General features: G+C 36.8%; 2 protein-coding genes across 4 annotated transcripts; both read left to right on the forward strand.

Annotated features, from left to right (window-relative positions):
• The first annotated feature begins 314 nt into the window (after positions 1 to 314).
• Positions 315 to 11,369, forward strand: LOC131370798 (polymeric immunoglobulin receptor-like). The gene is made up of 16 exons (XM_058418310.1): positions 315 to 447; positions 1,942 to 2,256; positions 2,334 to 2,624; positions 3,873 to 3,918; positions 5,368 to 5,549; positions 5,731 to 6,042; positions 6,740 to 7,048; positions 7,132 to 7,165; positions 7,297 to 7,319; positions 7,411 to 7,450; positions 8,310 to 8,404; positions 8,968 to 9,023; positions 9,241 to 9,300; positions 9,775 to 9,840; positions 10,120 to 10,150; positions 10,245 to 11,369. Exons 1-15 carry the CDS (start codon positions 396 to 398, stop codon positions 10,141 to 10,143), a joined length of 1,905 nt encoding a protein of 634 aa, XP_058274293.1. The 5' UTR covers positions 315 to 395; the 3' UTR covers positions 10,144 to 10,150; positions 10,245 to 11,369.
• Positions 11,370 to 14,850: 3,481 nt separating this feature from the next.
• Positions 14,851 to 17,661, forward strand: LOC131371055 (polymeric immunoglobulin receptor-like). 3 transcript variants are annotated; one of them, XM_058418789.1, is made up of 7 exons: positions 14,851 to 15,188; positions 15,356 to 15,667; positions 15,770 to 16,078; positions 16,162 to 16,231; positions 16,476 to 16,498; positions 16,588 to 16,627; positions 17,342 to 17,661. In XM_058418789.1, the coding sequence occupies exons 1-7, from the start codon at positions 15,152 to 15,154 to the stop codon at positions 17,373 to 17,375; spliced, it is 825 nt and encodes a 274-aa protein (XP_058274772.1). In that variant the 5' UTR covers positions 14,851 to 15,151; the 3' UTR covers positions 17,376 to 17,661. The 3 variants fall into 3 exon arrangements, with proteins under 3 accessions (XP_058274772.1, XP_058274773.1, XP_058274774.1); XM_058418790.1 differs by having other exon boundaries at positions 16,174 to 16,231; XM_058418791.1 differs by lacking the exon at positions 16,476 to 16,498 and having other exon boundaries at positions 14,852 to 15,188.
• Positions 17,662 to 18,163: the final 502 nt, after the last annotated feature.

Below are 18,163 nucleotides of genomic sequence, written 5' to 3' on the forward strand. Positions count from 1 at the left end.
ATCTGTTCTGATCAACTAACATCTTGTGGATAATCCAGGAAATAAAGAGGAAGTAAATAACAAAGTAATTAGTCATAATCACACGATCCAGCATTACTCTAAAAAGGGTGGGTTTGCTGTGACATAATACACAATAAACAAGAACAATAAACAACAACAAAACTGTTGTTCTGTATAGGTGTTAATTATAATTAGCTGTTCTTTGTTATAATCCCAGCTATCTAAACGATGGTGTGATCAAGTGCAAGAAAGAGACGAAAAGGAAGTTATAAGATGATTTTCAAGTGTGTGTCAAGCTATTACATAAAAAAAAAAAAAAACGGAACTAGACCAGTCCAAAGCTACATTCCTCAAAAAAAGGAACAGCATTTGAGATCGAAATCTCTTACAGAAACATGAGTTTTCACTTACTAGTTGTTTGTGTATCTGTCTTTGGGTTCTTCTCAGGTAAGACTGGAACTGTTCTGTACAGGTTGTGCGTCCTTCATTTTGTAAACATTTAAATAAGCTCTTGTAGATTAATTGGAGATGAAATTCCTTTCACACAGCAGTGTTGTTGAAATCCTTTATCACTTGTAGACTGAATGTGTTAACAGTGGCACAGTGATTTCTGATTAGTCCTAATCATCGTGAGTCTTAGTAATGCTGATCAGTGGTGTAAAATTACTTCATTACAGTACTTAAGTATATTTTTAGAATTTTTGTGCTTTACTTGAGTTTTTATATTTCTGTCAACCTTTACTTCACTACGTTTTTGAAACAAATTCTATACTTTTACTCCGATACATTTTCTGTTCGGCATTTTCGTTAAAAAAAAACAAACCTGCGTCCAAATTCCTCGTGCGTCCAAAGTCGTGTGAAAGAGATGCCCTTGACGTGCGAAAATTTCATTGTAGAATGTAGAAGTCCGACCGGGTCTCGTCCAAAACTGCCATCTCTGTGTGTGCTGTCAGAGTTTTGTATGCAGCTCCGTTTTCAACGACCTCAAACTGTGGACGAAAGGTCAAAACACAGAGAAAAATCTCCCTTTTTAAAAATCCCTGGCTACGTGTGGACATGGCCTTAGTTACAAGCGCACATGTATGGAAACACTAGGTGCATTTACATGGACACTTGTAATCCGATCGTAACAGGACTAGAAGCACAATCAGATTAAAAAAGTGTCATGTAAACACGTCAATCGGATGGAATTTGCCACATCCGATTAAAATTTCAATCGGATGGTAAGGGGTGGTTTAAACCATTTTTAGTCCGATCGAGAGGACATGTAAACACTTAATCGGATGGAATATGTTCCTGGAAAGTTCTGCGCATGAACAATGACACAAGAATGACGTATGACGTACGGATGTTGATATGAATGACGTATGACGTACGGATGTTTCTGTGGACTGTGTGCATGTCAAAAGATCTAATCTGATTCTAATCATGTGTCATGTAAACGCGCATAACAATCTGATTACTTCATACCGCGTTCATGTAAACGCTGCGATCGGATTCGTCGATCTGATTGAATCCAGTCCGATCTGATTGAATCCAGTCCGATCTGATTAAAAAGTGTCCATGTAAACGCACCTACTGATAGTTCTAAAGGCCTCTTCTTTCTTTCATGCAAGTCTTATTTTTTTGGTGCTGCACTTATTGAGAAGTTTAAGAAAGAACGCAATACAGAATAAAATTCATAATTCTACAAATTATTACAGTCTTGCTTTTTTATTAGTTTACTTCTACTTTTACTTTCCATACTTGAATACATTCATGAAAATACTACTTATTTCAGATACTTTAAGACTTTTACTAAAGTAGAATTATAATGGTTGACTTTAACTTTTACTTGAGTCATTTTCTAACAAAATACCTGTACTTTTACTCAAGTATGGCTTTTGGGTACTTTATACAACACTGATGCTAATACTGTGTCCTAATGTGATTTGCATGCAGATGTAAAGAGCATGAGGACACTGAAAAACGTAGCCGTAAAACGTGGAGGATCCGTCACTATTCCATGTTCATATGAAGGGCAGTACAAAGCAAACCCTAAATTCTGGTGCAAAGGATACAAATGGAATTCCTGCAACATTGTAGCCTATGCTAACTCAAGCGGAAGTACATCAGTCATTGATCGTCCAGCACAGAACTTGTTTACTGTGGAACTGAACCCTGTCTCTGAGTCTGGAATGTATTGGTGTGCTGCAGAAATTGGGGATAAATGGCAAAAGGATGACCGTGATAATTTGTATTTGACGATTAGTCAAGGTAAGAAACCTAAATGAGGTAGAATCATAATTGTTATCGAGTCCATTACAACATTCATTTGCTGCCTCTTTATTCAGATCCTGATGTGTCAGTGAGGGAGAGCAGAGTGAGAGGTGAGGAAGGAGGCAGTGTCACAGTCCAGTGTCTCTACAGTGCTGCGTATCAGAAGACACAGAAGCAGTGGTGCAGATTCAAAGATGGACAGTGCAATACAGTGGGGACTAAAACATCCCAGAATTCAGCGGTGCAGTTCAGTGATGATGGGAGAAGATCCTTCAGTGTGATGATGAGTGGACTGAAGAAGTGTGATGCTGGCTGGTACTGGTGCAGTGCAGGAGATCTGCAGGTTCCTGTTCACATCAGTGTCGGTAATGAAGCTCCTGCTACTAATATCATGCGTTAATATCTGCAGTACTGTAATTATTGTAGAAAAACTGGCAGTCAGGGTAAAAGATTAGACTGAATGTTTATGTTGGCGTGACTGGAAATATGTTATCTTAAGGGTAGGATTCAGGTTGAATCCTAATATGATTAGTGACCTTTGACATTTATTTGTTTATCCTTAACACATGTCCCGTGACTGGCGGCAAGAATCTTCTTCTTCATTTTGTTCTGGAGTGGTTTTCTTTCAAAACTATTTCCTGTTTACTCACTCATATCTTTGCCTAGTATTAAATGAAACATCTTCACCATGTGACCATAATTGCGACCTTAAATGTCGAGCCTATAAAGGACCCCCACTATGAAATTCTCCACCGAGACTTACTAATATGAGGAAGCATGATAGTTAGATCATGGCCACATCTGAACAAGCCATGATCGAAAGATTTTTGATCGAAAAATGATCAAAATGAAGGCGACTGTGAGTGTGGTAGTGCACGCAGATTGTGGGAGAGCGAGTTCGATGCAGCCATGCTTGCAGGCTGTGATGCAATTTAGAAAATGGAGTCTGTGAATTTAGCCCATGTGCCAATATCAAGACCTCACCGGTAACACCCTCTCTCCGCCACCAGAGGGAGCCCTCACCTGAATATTGACATCCTGGGTAAAATTAATAAACTCCTCTCATAGATTCTAGACTGTCTGCATTTGGGGGTTCCTTACAGCCGCATAGCAATGAACAGCCAATTTACAGATGATATGTTACTAGTAAGAGCTATAATCTTTTATTCTGTTGTGCTGCTGTTTACTACATCTGAGTCGTTTGGTTTAAGCTAACTTTCATTCAACAAACTTTGAACACAGCTTTTATTACTTAATCTTGTGAAATTACTGTCTTTTTGTTGTTGTTTTAATACTTCTTAATGAAAAATAAAGTCTTAACACTTTTTTTTTTTTTTTTACTTTGAAAAGTTAAATCCCATGTCATTGGTGGCAGTGCTCTAATAACAATATAGTTCAAGTCAGCAAGGCAACTCCCCATGCAGCCAAAAACATGGTTCATGCAAGAGATCAGAGAAAGAAATGATTGCGATTGTTCCATATCATTGTTAGAGACGGACACAAGTGGCTCGTCCCTCCAATTTAATAGCTCTCACATTGTGTATTTTTCATCACGATTCAAGTGATTTCTTGTTGTGTTACTGCATGATAATGATGATTTCCAAATCCTTTAGATATGGCCACGGCAGATTCTACACGCTCCTGCAATAAATCATCTATGTGAGTACAGAAATATCATACGCTGCTGATAAGAATGAGTCATTAGTACACAATAGCACTACTGTATTTCATATAGACTGTAACTATAACTTGTTCAGTTATGTCGGGTAAATTGTGTGTGATTAAAAACTTGAGGCGTTCCCAGTAATATTACTGATCTGACTATTTGTCACAAGGAAAAAAAACCCCCTCATATTCCACAACGTACTATCTTCTTTTCCTGTGTCCTCCTTTCTTTATTGGCTAATTGATAGTTTCTTGGATAATTACATGTTCTTTACTTCCTACTGGAGATTTACCGGGAAACCTGTCCAAAAGGGGAAACAGTTCCTCCAGATGGACAACCGATGGACTCTTAAGGGTTGTAAAATTTCTGGTACACTGGTATACAGTTTTTGATGGGGGAAAAAAAAAGGAATACATGAAGTGGTGCGAGTGTGACACCTCTCCAAATGCGGTAATAAACACTGTGATTGACCCTGTGGTGTCTTCTCTTTCAGAGAGCCAGTGCAGTTCTGTATCGCAAACAACTGAAGAATTGGTGGAAGCGAGAATATAAGAAGCTGGAATATACGATTTATACAGTTATTTTCATACAAACAGTGCAGTCAGATGTGTGTTTTTCCTTTTCCATTTCACCCTTGGATTTTCTATCTATCTATCTATCTATCTATCTATCTATCTATCTATCTATCTATCTATCTATCTATCTATCTATCTATCTATCTATCTATCTATCTATCTATCTATCTATCTATCTATCTATCTATCTATCTATCTATCTATTACCTAGTTGTACAGAATTTATCTTAGTCAGTGGAGCTTCTCTGCCAAACAGCATGAGTGCATTCATTTTCATTCAATTATCATTGTGTGATAATGACATTAGGTTGCTGATTACAATAAAGTTTATTACAAAAAAAGTTCTCCTTTCTCTGACTTGCTAAATTTCTCTACACTGGACTACTGCAGCTTGTTACCAAACCACATTGCCCCCACTGGCTTTCAGTAGCCACAAGCATTAGATTTAACACAGTAAGGCTTGCCCACAAAGCCAAAAACAGACTAGGAGCCTCTAACCTCAAAGCACTTATCTCACCCCTCACCGCACCAAACTTCCTCTGACCTTCTAGCTCCGCTCAACTGTCTCTCAGGGTCCAAAACTTTACGCATCAAAAATCTTCTCTGCTCAGGCTCCTTGATGGTGGAACAAACTTCCCCTAGATGTCTGAACAGCTGAATCACTGTCTTTCTTCAAACCTTTAGAAAAACTTGCTATCTGTGTGCTTTTCCTGCTATATTTACATTTCTGGCATTTGGCAACCAATCATATCCAGTGCTATATTAGAGGTTTTAGATTGGTGATTATAAATTTTCCCACAACTAGATACAGAATTAAAAAGAAGACAGAGTTTGATGGGTGGATCAGTGAAGCATGTTTTTTGTTTGACCACAAACGGCAAATGTACGTAAAAATAGTGTGGTGAGCAGGAAGAGGAACTGCTTGAGCCGCTACAGACACAGTACCAACTTCACAGAGGAGCAGGACGCAAGAAACCCTCACACTCACATTCAACATCACAACAAATCTAACATGAGCTGCTTTTTTATTTTTATTCTCATCATTTCTGGTAAGTACATTTCTCATGCTCTCTTCTGTCCTACTTTACTTTCATATGCAATGTAAATAATTAATACGTTAAAATCCTAAAGTACTGGAATATCATATCAACCATCAGTAATATGTTGTATTAAGTATGAAATATTTTGTTGTCACTGAGTAATTGTCGTGTTTTTCTGTTCTGTATGCAGTTGATGCCATTCAGTCATGGAGGCACTTCAGTCTTAAACCTGGATCATCTGTCACCTTCCCATGTGGTTATAATAAGATATATATACGACATAAGAAATACTGGTGCTCTGGTAAATATTTTCGTTCCTGCACAATTCAGGCATATGCCAGTTATACAAAGGGGAGAGTGACAGTGACTGATAACCCAGCTGAGAGTTTCTTCACTGTGACTCTGGATAATCTCCAGACAAAAGACACTGGATGGTACTGGTGTGGTGTAGAGATAGCTGGATCAGATGTTAGAGAAGCCCTTCATATCACAGTGAAATCAGGTATTAAACTACAATCTGCAAATATTCTGTGAATTTATCAGTGATCAAGTCAAGTTAAGACAGGAAGCTTTTATGGTCATTTCAACCACATATCGCTGATGCAGTACATAGTGAAATGAAACAACGTTTCTCCAGGACCCTGGTGCTACATAAACATACAACACATAATTACAAACAGAAACAACACAGAACTAGGACAGAAGTTTGTCTTAGCTACATAAAGTGCAACGAGGTGCAAACAGTGCAAAAACAGGATGTACAAAAAAAACACCACAAGACAGGACACATAGCACTGAATACATGTGCAATGAAACAAAATGGAAATTTGAGAAACTGTAAAAACCAGGTATCTGATATACATATATGATTGTTACATATAGAGAGCAGCATGACAATGTGGATTGTGCAAAAATGCACTAGCAGCGGTTGAAGAAGGGCAAATAAGAAAGTAACATTATAGCAGCGGTTGAAACGTTATAACGGCGGTTGAAGTAGTGCAAGTAAGTAGTGAACATTATATTGTGTCTCTTCACACAGGTCAGTGTGTGTGTGTGTGTGTGTGTGTGTGTGAGAGAGAGAGAGAGAGACTGTTTGGAACAGTTCAGTTCTGGATGTTGAGGAGCCTGATGGCTTGAGTGATCTTATGTTGCTAAAGATGAATCATACATAATTGACTATATACATTATTTGTGCTCAGATCCTGATCTGTCAGTGAGGGAGAGCAGAGTGAGAGGTGAGGAAGGAGGCAGCGTCACAGTCCAGTGTCTCTACAGCACTGAATATCAGAATACACAGAAGCAGTGGTGCAGATTCAAAGATGGACAGTGCTGGACAATTAAGAAGACTAAAACATCCCAGAATTCAGCAGTGCAGTTCAGTGATGATAAGAATAGATCCTTCAATGTGCAGCTTAATGGAGTGAAGAAGAGTGATGCTGGCTGGTACTGGTGCAGTGCAGGAGATCTGCAGGTTCCTGTTCACATCAGTGTCACTGATCCACCTCCAGGTATTATCACAAACACTGATCCCAACTTTAACAAATGATGAGACAGAAATCACACTGATTATTTTTCTTTGTTTTGACAACAGTGACTACAACCACTCACCAAGTCAGTACTTCCATGTAAGTAGGAGAGTTCTAAGTTTTACTTAGTCATGGCGTCCTCCGCAAGGGACTGCAATCATCATGACCCAATGTATATGAATGAAGGAAAATATTTCAAGTGATCAAGCTTTACTTACTTTTTCTGACAGATCTATCTCGAAGCACAATTCAGGTAGCATCAGATGTACATATTAGAAAGAAAAATATTTTTACAAGTTGGTTTTAACACGTGCTTTTTAATTTAAATTATTTCTCACCCACAGCAGTGTCTGTGGATTTAGTTCCCAGCAGTGATGAAACCATGTGAGTGCAAAAACTCCCTTACTCTCTCTTACAGAAAACGCCGAACACTTGTTACAGGCTATGTTGTTGTCCTCTGCAGTTTCACAGCCATGTGAATTTGTTGCCTTATTCAAAGATGATCATGTGAGAATTACATGACAATTGCTTGCTTGTGGAAACGTTCTCATATCACAAGCTCTCATGTAAACACACATGAAATCAACGGGTGCCATGTTAATAGGAAAGAAAAAATTACTACAGATCTTTTATATTTCATGATAATGTACATGACAGGTAGAAAATAATAAACTACAGGTCCTCTTGGTACAGTACTTTAGTAAAGTAGAAACTGTAAAGATAATAGTTTATACTAGTTTATATAGATAATAGTTTATTAAAGATAGTAGTTTTATACTTTCTACTACTCCTTAGAGAAAATTAAATGAAAATGAGTAAATGGTGGGAAAAAATGGCATGATATATAAATCTACATACCATATAAACTCTATATATGAAGAAAAGACCACCATGACCCTGATTACAACCAACAGAAAGACTGGCAGTCCTATAACCACACCACAGAACTACAGTCATATGACATGTCTGTAGATTCATTAAAATATGATGGTTTTGTGTGTTGTTATTATTGTTAGTATATAGCACAGGTAACACAAAAGCCTTGAGGTTTCAAGATCTGCGGTTTGAACCTGAGGTCTTGTTACTGTCTGTTCATGTTCTTCCACCTCTCAAAAACATGACAGTAGGATGATTTGACTACTGAGGAAGAATGAAAGATTAAATACATGATGATTAATGATGAATGAATATTTTGCACTGCAACTGATTCAGCCAGTCTGTGCTAACAAATGTTTATCTACAGTGGGAGTGGGACCCTGATCCATTGGTACCTGCTGGCCCTTCTTTTGCCACTGGTGATACTGGTCATCATCATCTGCATGCTCAGAAAGAAATGTGGTAAGTGTCCCCTGGTGTGGCTGTAGCTTCACATTAACTGTGAAAATCCATTCGCTGGAGGTTTATTAACAAGAAATTCCACACTATCAAATGTAATTCAGTGATCCTACAACCAGAGGACAGACTCAAAGATTGGACAGTCAGATAAATCAGTCAGGAGTCAAACACAGCAATCAACAGTATATCTAGGATCTGAGGACAAACAGGAAAACAGAGGGAATAAAAAGTCACACTGATTGTGAAGCCTCGCTAATTATTACCGCTCATGTGAGTTCTGAGCCGTTATACTGTATTTACATGTCATGTATAACCCTTGTCTTTCTCCTCTGCTGAGTGCTGACTTTCAGCTTTATGAAGCCTGTAGGCAGAACATGAATGTAATGATTAAGGCAAAATTTCTAAAATTTGGGTGAGGGTGCCCTCTAGTGGCACAAAGGTGGATATTATTATTATTATTATTATTATTTTATTTTTTTTTATTATTATTATGTGCTTTCAATTGAATAGAATTGACTATGTGTAAATTAATTAATTAATTTATTTATTTATGAATTAACTTCCAGAAGCAGAGAATCAAACCAGGACCAGAGAGAGGAGCAATGACACCACTGTTCCCACAGTTAGTACTGCATCTCATGTGTTATTTTAGTGCCTGTTGTACCTTTTAGTACGTTTAATAAGCAGTCATCACTACAAATGATCATCAGTGCTGTTGATGTTTGGCTAAGCCAGTTCAAATTACAGTTAAGTGTAGCTAGAATTAATAGCTGCATTAATAATAATACCATATAAAGAGGAAGTGTGTGTGTGTGTGTGTGTGTGTGTTTGTGTAATAGCCCACTTTTACAGATGAACACTCCATTACATACACCACTGTGGCTGTTCCTAAGCCAAAGGCAAGATCAATCCATTATTAGAATTCTACATTAATTTCCATATTATTATTATTGTTATTATTATTATTATTATTATTATTATTGTTATTATTATTATTATTATTATTATTATTATTATTATTATTATTATTATTATTATTATTATCAACATCATCATCATTGTCCATTTCCTTTTTTATATTACTGGTTTGTTATCCTATTGTATTTACCTGTTCTGTGTTTCAGATTAGTTTCTGTATTTAAAATTTTATTCATATAATTCTTTTTAAATTGTATCGAGCATTTCTGAAATATTTATGTCTTAGGCAATAATCTCTGGATTTCGCTTCATAAAATCAATAAATCAATAAAATTCTTCTGTACTTTGACAAATATACAGTCATTTACTCTATAAAATAACCCATAAAAATTAGATGGGTTTTTGTCCATTTACTATACACAGTTGTGTGTGTGTGTGTGTGTTTGGTTGTTTAGGGTAAGAAAAACCCCATTTGGACAGATGAGTCTATTGTGTACAGCACTGTGGCAGATAAACCAAAAGTAAGATGGCAATCCACTGGTCCAATTCTACATTAATTTCCTTATGATGAAGGTTATTCTTATTTTTGTTGTTGTGATATGAATTATTTTTTAATTATAACTGAAGATTTAACAAACACTACAGCTCTATAAACACTGCTTCTAAAAATAAAACTGTGAGTAAATTATTTTAAATGAAGTCTGTTCCAGTTCAATCCAAGCTACAGATCTAAGTGTATAAATCCATAATGACTGCTTTACTCACTAATCTTTAGGGACTTTATTCATATCCTGTTCTAGGTGTCTCCAAATGATGACCCATGATGAAGAGGTTCGTGATTAAAAAAAATATATACTTAAATCAGTCAAATATGTAGAGTAAAATTACAAACCTTTCACACAGCAAGTGTATTTATTCTCTGTAGAGCTTCACTTACTGTTTGGATGGAAGGAAACTGTGTGTGGTGCCTCAGGGATCTCTACTGGGTCTCGTGTTCATCCTCAACATCTTTACAGACAAAATCCCAATCAGGACAAGGACAACATTCCCCACACTCACACCACAGACTTACATCACAGTCACATGACCCTCAGTCATTCAGAAAAGACCAGTTTCCTCACTGTAGCTATCAGATTTCTCTCATTTACTTCTGTACTTTAATTTTTTTTTAGTCTTTTGCTTCACTTGGGAAATCTGAAAGGTAGCTCTCATCATTTTCATGGTGTACAGCCCTTAAATACAAGATTAGCGTACAACATAACACACTGGAGAACCCACAAAGCTTAATGAGTAAAAATGTGTAAGAAAACCATGTTATGTTTGTATATTAAAGCATACTATCATTACGCTCTGCTATGTTATTATTATGACTGCCCAGTGAAGTCAGTGTTAAGTATGAGTGATGGTTGGGAAAACCCTTCAACTGGTAAAATTTTTTATTATTGAATTTGAAATGTTTCTCTTTTCATAATTAAAGAAATAATTCAAGATAATGGAGAACAACCATCATGGACATTCTGATAAACCGTGCTGGTATCTGATTACAATCTGAATCGATTAGGCTTATGACCCGGACCATTCACTGTGGGAGAATATCACACTCAATCTCTAGGCAGTACGACTTACACCGTGTTTATTAAACTGGTTCGTTAACCAACATGAACCATGAATGAAATTACACAATATATTTATGATTTCTAAAGGTTCTAAAAATTGTTTGGAATTGTTCTGGTTAAAAGATCTAACCAGAAAAATATAAACTTAACCATAACGTGCCTTTTTTTGTGACTTTTTGCCAGAGTGACATCTGATGGGTTTTCCCCAAAATTTCACATATAGTGTATGACACTGGAGCATGACTGCCTGCATTTCTATACAAAAAAATCTAAAAAATCGATTCATTTTCTTCACTTACATTTGCATATAAATGCAAGACATTTATAGTGCTACATATACTGTACATGTCTAGCAAAAATGTGAAGCATTTTAAATGTTTGGCTTAAAACGCAATAATTTATGGCTTTTTACAGTGTGACTGCTTTTGGTCTTGTAAATGTTTTAACTGTTGATTCTTAATTCATTTGATTCTTAAAATGTATTTCTAAATAAAAAAAAAATGCAAAAACAGTGTGGATTTTTGTATGAATAAACCTTCATCAGTCAAACCTTGCTAGGTTAAATATAATAAATAAAATGTACTGCAAGTTCACTATATCTTAAAAATAAATGTCACAAAGGGAGACACTGCCAGAGGTGGGGATCAAACTTAAAAATTCCGAACAGAGTTACATCACCTACGATGCCATATATCAGATCCAAGTGCAGGATAAAAGACTACTTGCTTTTATTAACTTAGAACTAGACAAGAACTTATAACTAGACAAAATAGACAAAACATGGACACATGAAGACGTAAAGGTGTCACTGAAACAAAAGGCACAACATGGATAAACACAACAAAGTCAAAAACAATCGTAAATTTTTATTTAATACTGTAGCAAAACTAACTAGGAGTAAAACCACTGTAGAAAAGCAAACACTATCTGTGAAAAATTTATATCAGGCAAAAAAATTTAGACATATTAAATTAAAACCAAAAAATTTGACAGATAATTTAACTATTTCTGATCAGTGCTGATATCAAACCTCCCCTTTATCTCTAAGATCCTAGAAAAGGTTGTAGCACAGCAGTTATGTTCTATAGGAATAACATTCATGACATCAGGGATTCAGGCCTGAGGATTTAGGCCTCATCATAGCACAGAGACAGCACTAGTTAAAGTGGTCAATGACTTGTTACTGGCCTCTGATCAGGGCTGTGTCTCCTTGCTGGTTTTACTTGAGTAAGTAAGCTTTCTGATTATAGAGTAAATCTGGATGGTCTTTCTGTTTCAGCTGTTGAAGATGTTCAGCAGTTAAAGACCTTGGTGTGATTACTGACTCTGAGCTTTCATTTGAAGCTCATGTAGATAGTATCTCTAGGGTAGCCTTCTTTCATTTCAGATATATTGCTAAGATATATAAAATATAAAATAAGAAATATGATGTCATGATTTCATGATGCTTTTGTTACCGCTAAGTTGGATTATTGTAATGACTTACTGTCTGGATGTTCCAGTGGGAGCATAAACAAGCTCTAGCTAGTCCAGAATGCAGCAGCTAGAGTCCAAACTAGAACCAGAAAATATGAACAGATCAATTCTATCTTATCCACACTGCAAATATAAAGCACTAAATGCTATTGCGACACAGTACCTGAGCAATCTTTTGTTTTTTTATGATCCACCATGCCTACATCATTCGAAAGGTGCAGGCTATTTGGTAGTTCCACAAGGAGCAAAGGCTACAGCAGGGGGCAGAGATTTTTCTTGCAAAGCCTCACAGTTATGGAACAGCATTCCAATTAAAAGTCCAGGCTTGTTTAAGCTTTCGATGTGTAGTTTATCTTAATTAAAGGAGCAGATCCGGAAGATAGAACCACTTGGAGATTATCACACCTGCCACTGCATCAGTTAGCTTTCGACAGGAAGGAATTAGTGCTAAGTCAATAATGAACTCAAAAACTACACTGGTTGTTGTTGCAGAAAGCACATTATCAACATAATTTACTGTGCAGTGTCACCCAAATGAGGATGGGTTCCCTTCTGAGCCTGGTTCCTCTGAAGGTTTCTTCCTCATATCATCTTATGGAGTTTATTCTTGCCAGCATTGCCTCAGGCTTGCTCATTAGGGATAAAATAGTAACTTAACTTTACACTTTACCATTTCTCTGTAAAGCTGCTTTGAGACAATGTCCATTGTTAAAAGATCTATACAAATAAATCGAATTGAAGTTTAACTGAAATAAAAAAAGAACAAACAGCCAAACTCAGGTTCAGATGAGAATGGTTTATTAGCAGTCAAGCAAGCCAGTAATTACCCAACTTGTACCGAAGTCCCATTGGACATTAGTGTCCTTATATATGTCATGCATGTTCGTCTTTTCAAACTTTGTCAAATAAGATTGACAAGCCAGCCTGTCCCCTTGCCTACCCTTCATCCAATCACATTTTACTGCACATAGCATTCGTTCATTTTTCGCCTTGCAAACTTTCATTTATCTCCAAATAGGGACGTGTTTCCACACCTTGCTTTTGCCTTAAAGTTTTTCTACATTGCAAAGCCCATAGCTGTTCTATACCTTTTACTTCATGAATAGGCCTGCTATAGGTATCTTTTTAAAATGTATTTTCTGATCGTCTTCTTTAATATTTTCTGATCGTCTTCTTTAATATTTTCAAGTGATAATGGTGTTTATAATGGTTTTTGATAATGGTGTTTACTATATCCTACTCTACAATGGTGCACTGTGACCCCTTACTTGTAAAGGAGTGATGGTTTATTACATGCATCGTACCATGTTAATTGTTTATTTTGATTCATATTACTTTGTCTCATGTGTGTCCGCTTTATTCCTTTTGGCCAAAAATGTCCCTATAAGTTCCTTATTGGTTTTGGACTTTTTCCACTGACAGTGCACTGACATAAATGAACTTCCTTTTTTGCAAACTGTTTGGGGTAGCTGCCTGTACATCCTCAACATCGTTCGCTTTTTGCAGTCAGTCTGAGAGGCTCATAGCTTTTTTGGATCAGTTATATTCGACTTCGTTAGTTTATATCTTCTTGCCTGTCCTGCTTGGTGCTATTTCCAAACCAGGCTGTGATGCTTCCCGTCAGGATGCTCTCAATGGTGCAGGTGTAGAATGTCTATAGCACCTTTGAGGGCAGTTTGAAGTCCTTTAGGCGTCTAAGATGGTAAAGACGCCGCTGGGCCTTCTTCACCAGGGTGATAACATGACAAGACCATGACATGTCCTGCATGATGTGAACACCTAGGTACCGGAAACTGTCCACTCTTTATTGTTCTGTGTAACCTGGGGAGATCTATCACCTACATACAGAATTTATTATCTTAGTGGGGCTTCTCTGTCAAACAGCATAAATGCATTCAATTTCAATTATCTATTAACATTGTGTGAAAAAATATGACACTAGGTTGTTGAATACAATAAAGTTTATTACAAAGATGTTTCCCTTTCTCTGACTTGCATGATTATATCTCTATGATAAATGTCAGTCCACTCAGGTGCTTGTTCAGTCCCTTGATTTATTGGGACACTGGACTACTGCACCTTGCTCTCAAATTATAACAAGTGCAGTTTTCCCCATTGGCTTCCAGTAGTCAAATGCATCAAATTTTAAACACTGAGGCTTGCTTACAAAGCCTAAATAGACTAGCAGCCTCTAACCTCAAACCATTTATCACACTGCACCACACTTCCTCAGATCTTCTATCACTACTCAAATGGACGCACCATCTATCAGGGTACAAAAACACATCAAGAATGTTCTCTGTTTTGGATCCTCTGTGGTGGAATGAAATTCCCCTAGATGTCTGAAGAGCTAAATTACTGCCTGTCTTCAAACCATGTTTGAAGAACTACATCTTCCTGACGTACTTAAACTAGCACATAAAACCTAACTTAAAAAAATTGCTATCTGTGTGCTTTTCCTGCTATATTACCCCCCCAACAGAGATTTTAGATTGCTAATTATAATTTTTCCCCACATCTAATATACAGAAATACAAATTATTACAAAGAAGAGTTTGATGGGTGGATCAGTGAAGCATATATATATATTTTTTTGACCACAAACAAGAAATGTATATAAAAATAGTGTGGTGAGCAGGAAGAGGAACTGCTTGAGCCGCTACAGACACAGTACCAACTTCACAGAGAAGCAGGACGCAAGAAACCCTCACACTTCATTCAACATCAGAACAAATCTAACATGAGCTGCTTTTTTATTTTTATTCTCATCATTTCTGGTAAGTACATTTCTCATGCTCTCTTCTATCCTACTTTACTTTCATATGCAATGTAAATATTTATTTCATCAAAATTATGAAAAAGTATAATCAAATAAAATACATCAAAAGTATGAAATATTTTATTGTCACTGAGTAATTGTCGTGTTTTTCTGTTCTGTATGCAGTTGATGTCATTCAGTCATGGAGGTACTTTAGTCTTAAACCTGGATCATCTGTCACCATCCCATGTCGTTATAATAGGGAATATATACAACATAAGAAATACTGGTGCTCTGGTTATTATTTCAGTTCCTGCACAATTCAGGCATATGCCAGTTATACAAAGGGGAGAGTGACAGTGACTGATAACCCAGCTGAGAGTTTCTTTACTGTGACTCTGGATAATCTCCAGACAAAAGACACTGGATGGTACTGGTGTGGTGTAGAGATATATGGATCAGAGGTTAGAGAAGCCCTTCATATCACAGTGAAATCAGGTATTAAACTACAATCTGCAAATAATTAGTGAATTTATCAGTGATCTTATGTTGCTAAAGATGAATCATACATAATTGACTATATACATTATTTGTGCTCAGATCCTGATCTGTCAGTGAGGGAGAGCAGAGTGAGAGGTGAGGAAGGAGGCAGCGTCACAGTCCAGTGTCTCTACAGCACTCAGTATCAGAATACACAGAAGCAGTGGTGCAGATTCAAAGACAGGAAGTGCTGGACATTTACAAAGACTGAAACATCCCAGAATTCAGCAGTGCAGTTCAGTGATAATAAGAATAGATCCTTCAATGTGCAGCTTAATGGTCTGAAGAAGAGTGATGCTGGCTGGTACTGGTGCAGTGCAGGAGATCTGCAGGTTCCTGTTCACATCAATGTCACTGATCCACCTCCAGGTATTATCACAAACACTGATCCCAACTTTAACAAATGATGAGACAGAAATCACACTGATTATTTTTCTTTGTTTTGACAACAGTGACTACAACAGTGACTCCAACAGTGACTCCAACAGTGACTACAACCACTCACCAAGTCAGTACTTACATGTAAGTAGGAAAGTTCCATTTTACTTAGTCATGATGTCCTCTGCAGTTTTACACACGTATTTTCATTAACTTTTTCAAAAAAGAAAGTGTGCTTAATGTGCAAACAAATACATTCGGTAATAAAAAAAATGCATATCTTTATTAATCTGTCTATATAAAAAAACAAGGGACCGCAATCACCATGACCCAATGTATATGAAGGAAGGAAAATATTTTTAAGTGATTAAACTTTTTTTTCTGACAGATCTGTCTCGAAGCACAATTCAGGTAGCATCAGATGTACACATTAGGAAAAAAATGAGTTTAACAGTATGTTTTAACACATGCTTCTAATTTGAGTTATTTCTCACCCACAGCAGTGTCTGTGGATTCAGTCCCCAGCAGTGATGAAACTATGTGAGTGCAAAAACACATTTATTCTCTCTTACCGAAAATGCTGTAAGCATATATGTTATAAACATATATGTTATTAGATACCTGGTGTTTACAGTTTCTCAAGTTTGCACATTATATTACATTTTGTTTTGTTGCACATGTTTTCTGGTGCTATGTGTCCTGTCTTGTGTTGTTTTTTGGTACTTCCTGTCTTATCTTTGCACTGGTGCACCTGGTTGCACATTTTGCACGTCATGTAGCTAGGACAAAACTTCTGTCCTAGCTCTGTGTTGTTTCTGTTTGTAATTATGTGTTGCATGTTGTTTATGTTGCACCAGGGTCCTGGAGAAACGTTGTTTCATTTCACTATGAACTGCGTCAGCTATATGTGGTTGAAATTACAATAAAAGCTTCTTGACTTGACTTTAGCTGCATGGTCATTTATTTGATGGGGCAGAGTTACAGGTAAATAACTTAAAAAAAATGTAGCTTTATAATGATGATGATGACTGAGATACTTCAAAAACATGGCTAACGTCAACCAATCTGTTTGTCAGCAGCCATTTCACAAGGTTGGCATTAAGATATTATCACAAGACTTGATGCATGTTCATCTATCGTCTCTTTATTGTTCTGTGTAACCTGGCGAGAACTCACTACTGAATCCAAGTGTGACACCTCAGCACATGCTGTAATACACACTGTGATTGACCCCTGGTGTGTTTTCTGTTTCAGAGAGCCAGTGCAGTTCTGTATCACAGACAACTGAAGGACGTGATCTTGGTGACATCGAGAAAATAAGAAACTGGAATGTTCGACTTATATGTTTATTTTCATACAAACATCACAGTCAGTTGTGTGTTATTCCTTTTCCATTTCCCCTTACAGATCAATGAATTCTATCTATCTATCTATCTATCTATCTATCTATCTATCTATCTATCTATCTATCTATCTATCTATCTATCTATCTATCTATCTATCTATCTATCTATCTATCACCTAGTAATACAGATTTTTTTCTCTCAGTCAGTGGAGCTTTTCTGTCCAACAGCATAACTTTCAATCATCTATTAACTGTATGAAGAAATATGACACTAGGTTGTTGATTACAATAAAGTTTATTACAAAGAAGTTTCCCTTTCTCTGACTTGCATGATTATATCTCTATGATAAATGTCAGTCCAATCAGGTGCTTGTTCAGTCCCATGATATATTTGAACAGTGGACTACTGCACCTCGCTCTCAAATTATAACAATTGCCACAGCCTCTAACTTCATGGCATTTATCACACCCCTCACTGCACCACACTTCCTCAGATCTTCTAGCACTACTCAACTGCACACACTGTCTCTCGGGGTAGAAAAAAATGTACACATCAAGAATGTTCTCTGTTCTGGATCCTTGGTGGTGGAATGAAATTCCCCTAGATGTCTGAAGAGCTAAATTACTGCCTGTCTTCAAACCATGTCTGAAGAACTACATCTTCCTGACGTACTTATACTAGCACTTAAAACCTTAAAACTTAAAAAAATTGCTATCTGTGTGCTTTTCCT

This window comes from Hemibagrus wyckioides, linkage group LG20 (assembly GCF_019097595.1).
Source record: "Hemibagrus wyckioides isolate EC202008001 linkage group LG20, SWU_Hwy_1.0, whole genome shotgun sequence".
Taxonomy (NCBI): domain Eukaryota; kingdom Metazoa; phylum Chordata; class Actinopteri; order Siluriformes; family Bagridae; genus Hemibagrus; species Hemibagrus wyckioides.

Coding starts and splice junctions, on each gene's coding strand:
- LOC131370798 (XM_058418310.1), top strand. CDS start 396: ATGAGTTTTCACTTACTAGTTGTTTGTGTATCTGTCTTTGGGTTCTTC. Junction 7,166..7,296: donor CACCAAGTCAGTACTTCCAT/GTAAGTAGGAGA, acceptor TTTTTCTGACAG/ATCTATCTCGAAGCACAATT. Junction 8,405..8,967: donor CATGCTCAGAAAGAAATGTG/GTAAGTGTCCCC, acceptor ATTAACTTCCAG/AAGCAGAGAATCAAACCAGG.
- LOC131371055 (XM_058418789.1), top strand. CDS start 15,152: ATGAGCTGCTTTTTTATTTTTATTCTCATCATTTCTG. Junction 15,668..15,769: donor TCATATCACAGTGAAATCAG/GTATTAAACTAC, acceptor ATTTGTGCTCAG/ATCCTGATCTGTCAGTGAGG. Junction 16,628..17,341: donor CCCAGCAGTGATGAAACTAT/GTGAGTGCAAAA, acceptor TTTCTGTTTCAG/AGAGCCAGTGCAGTTCTGTA.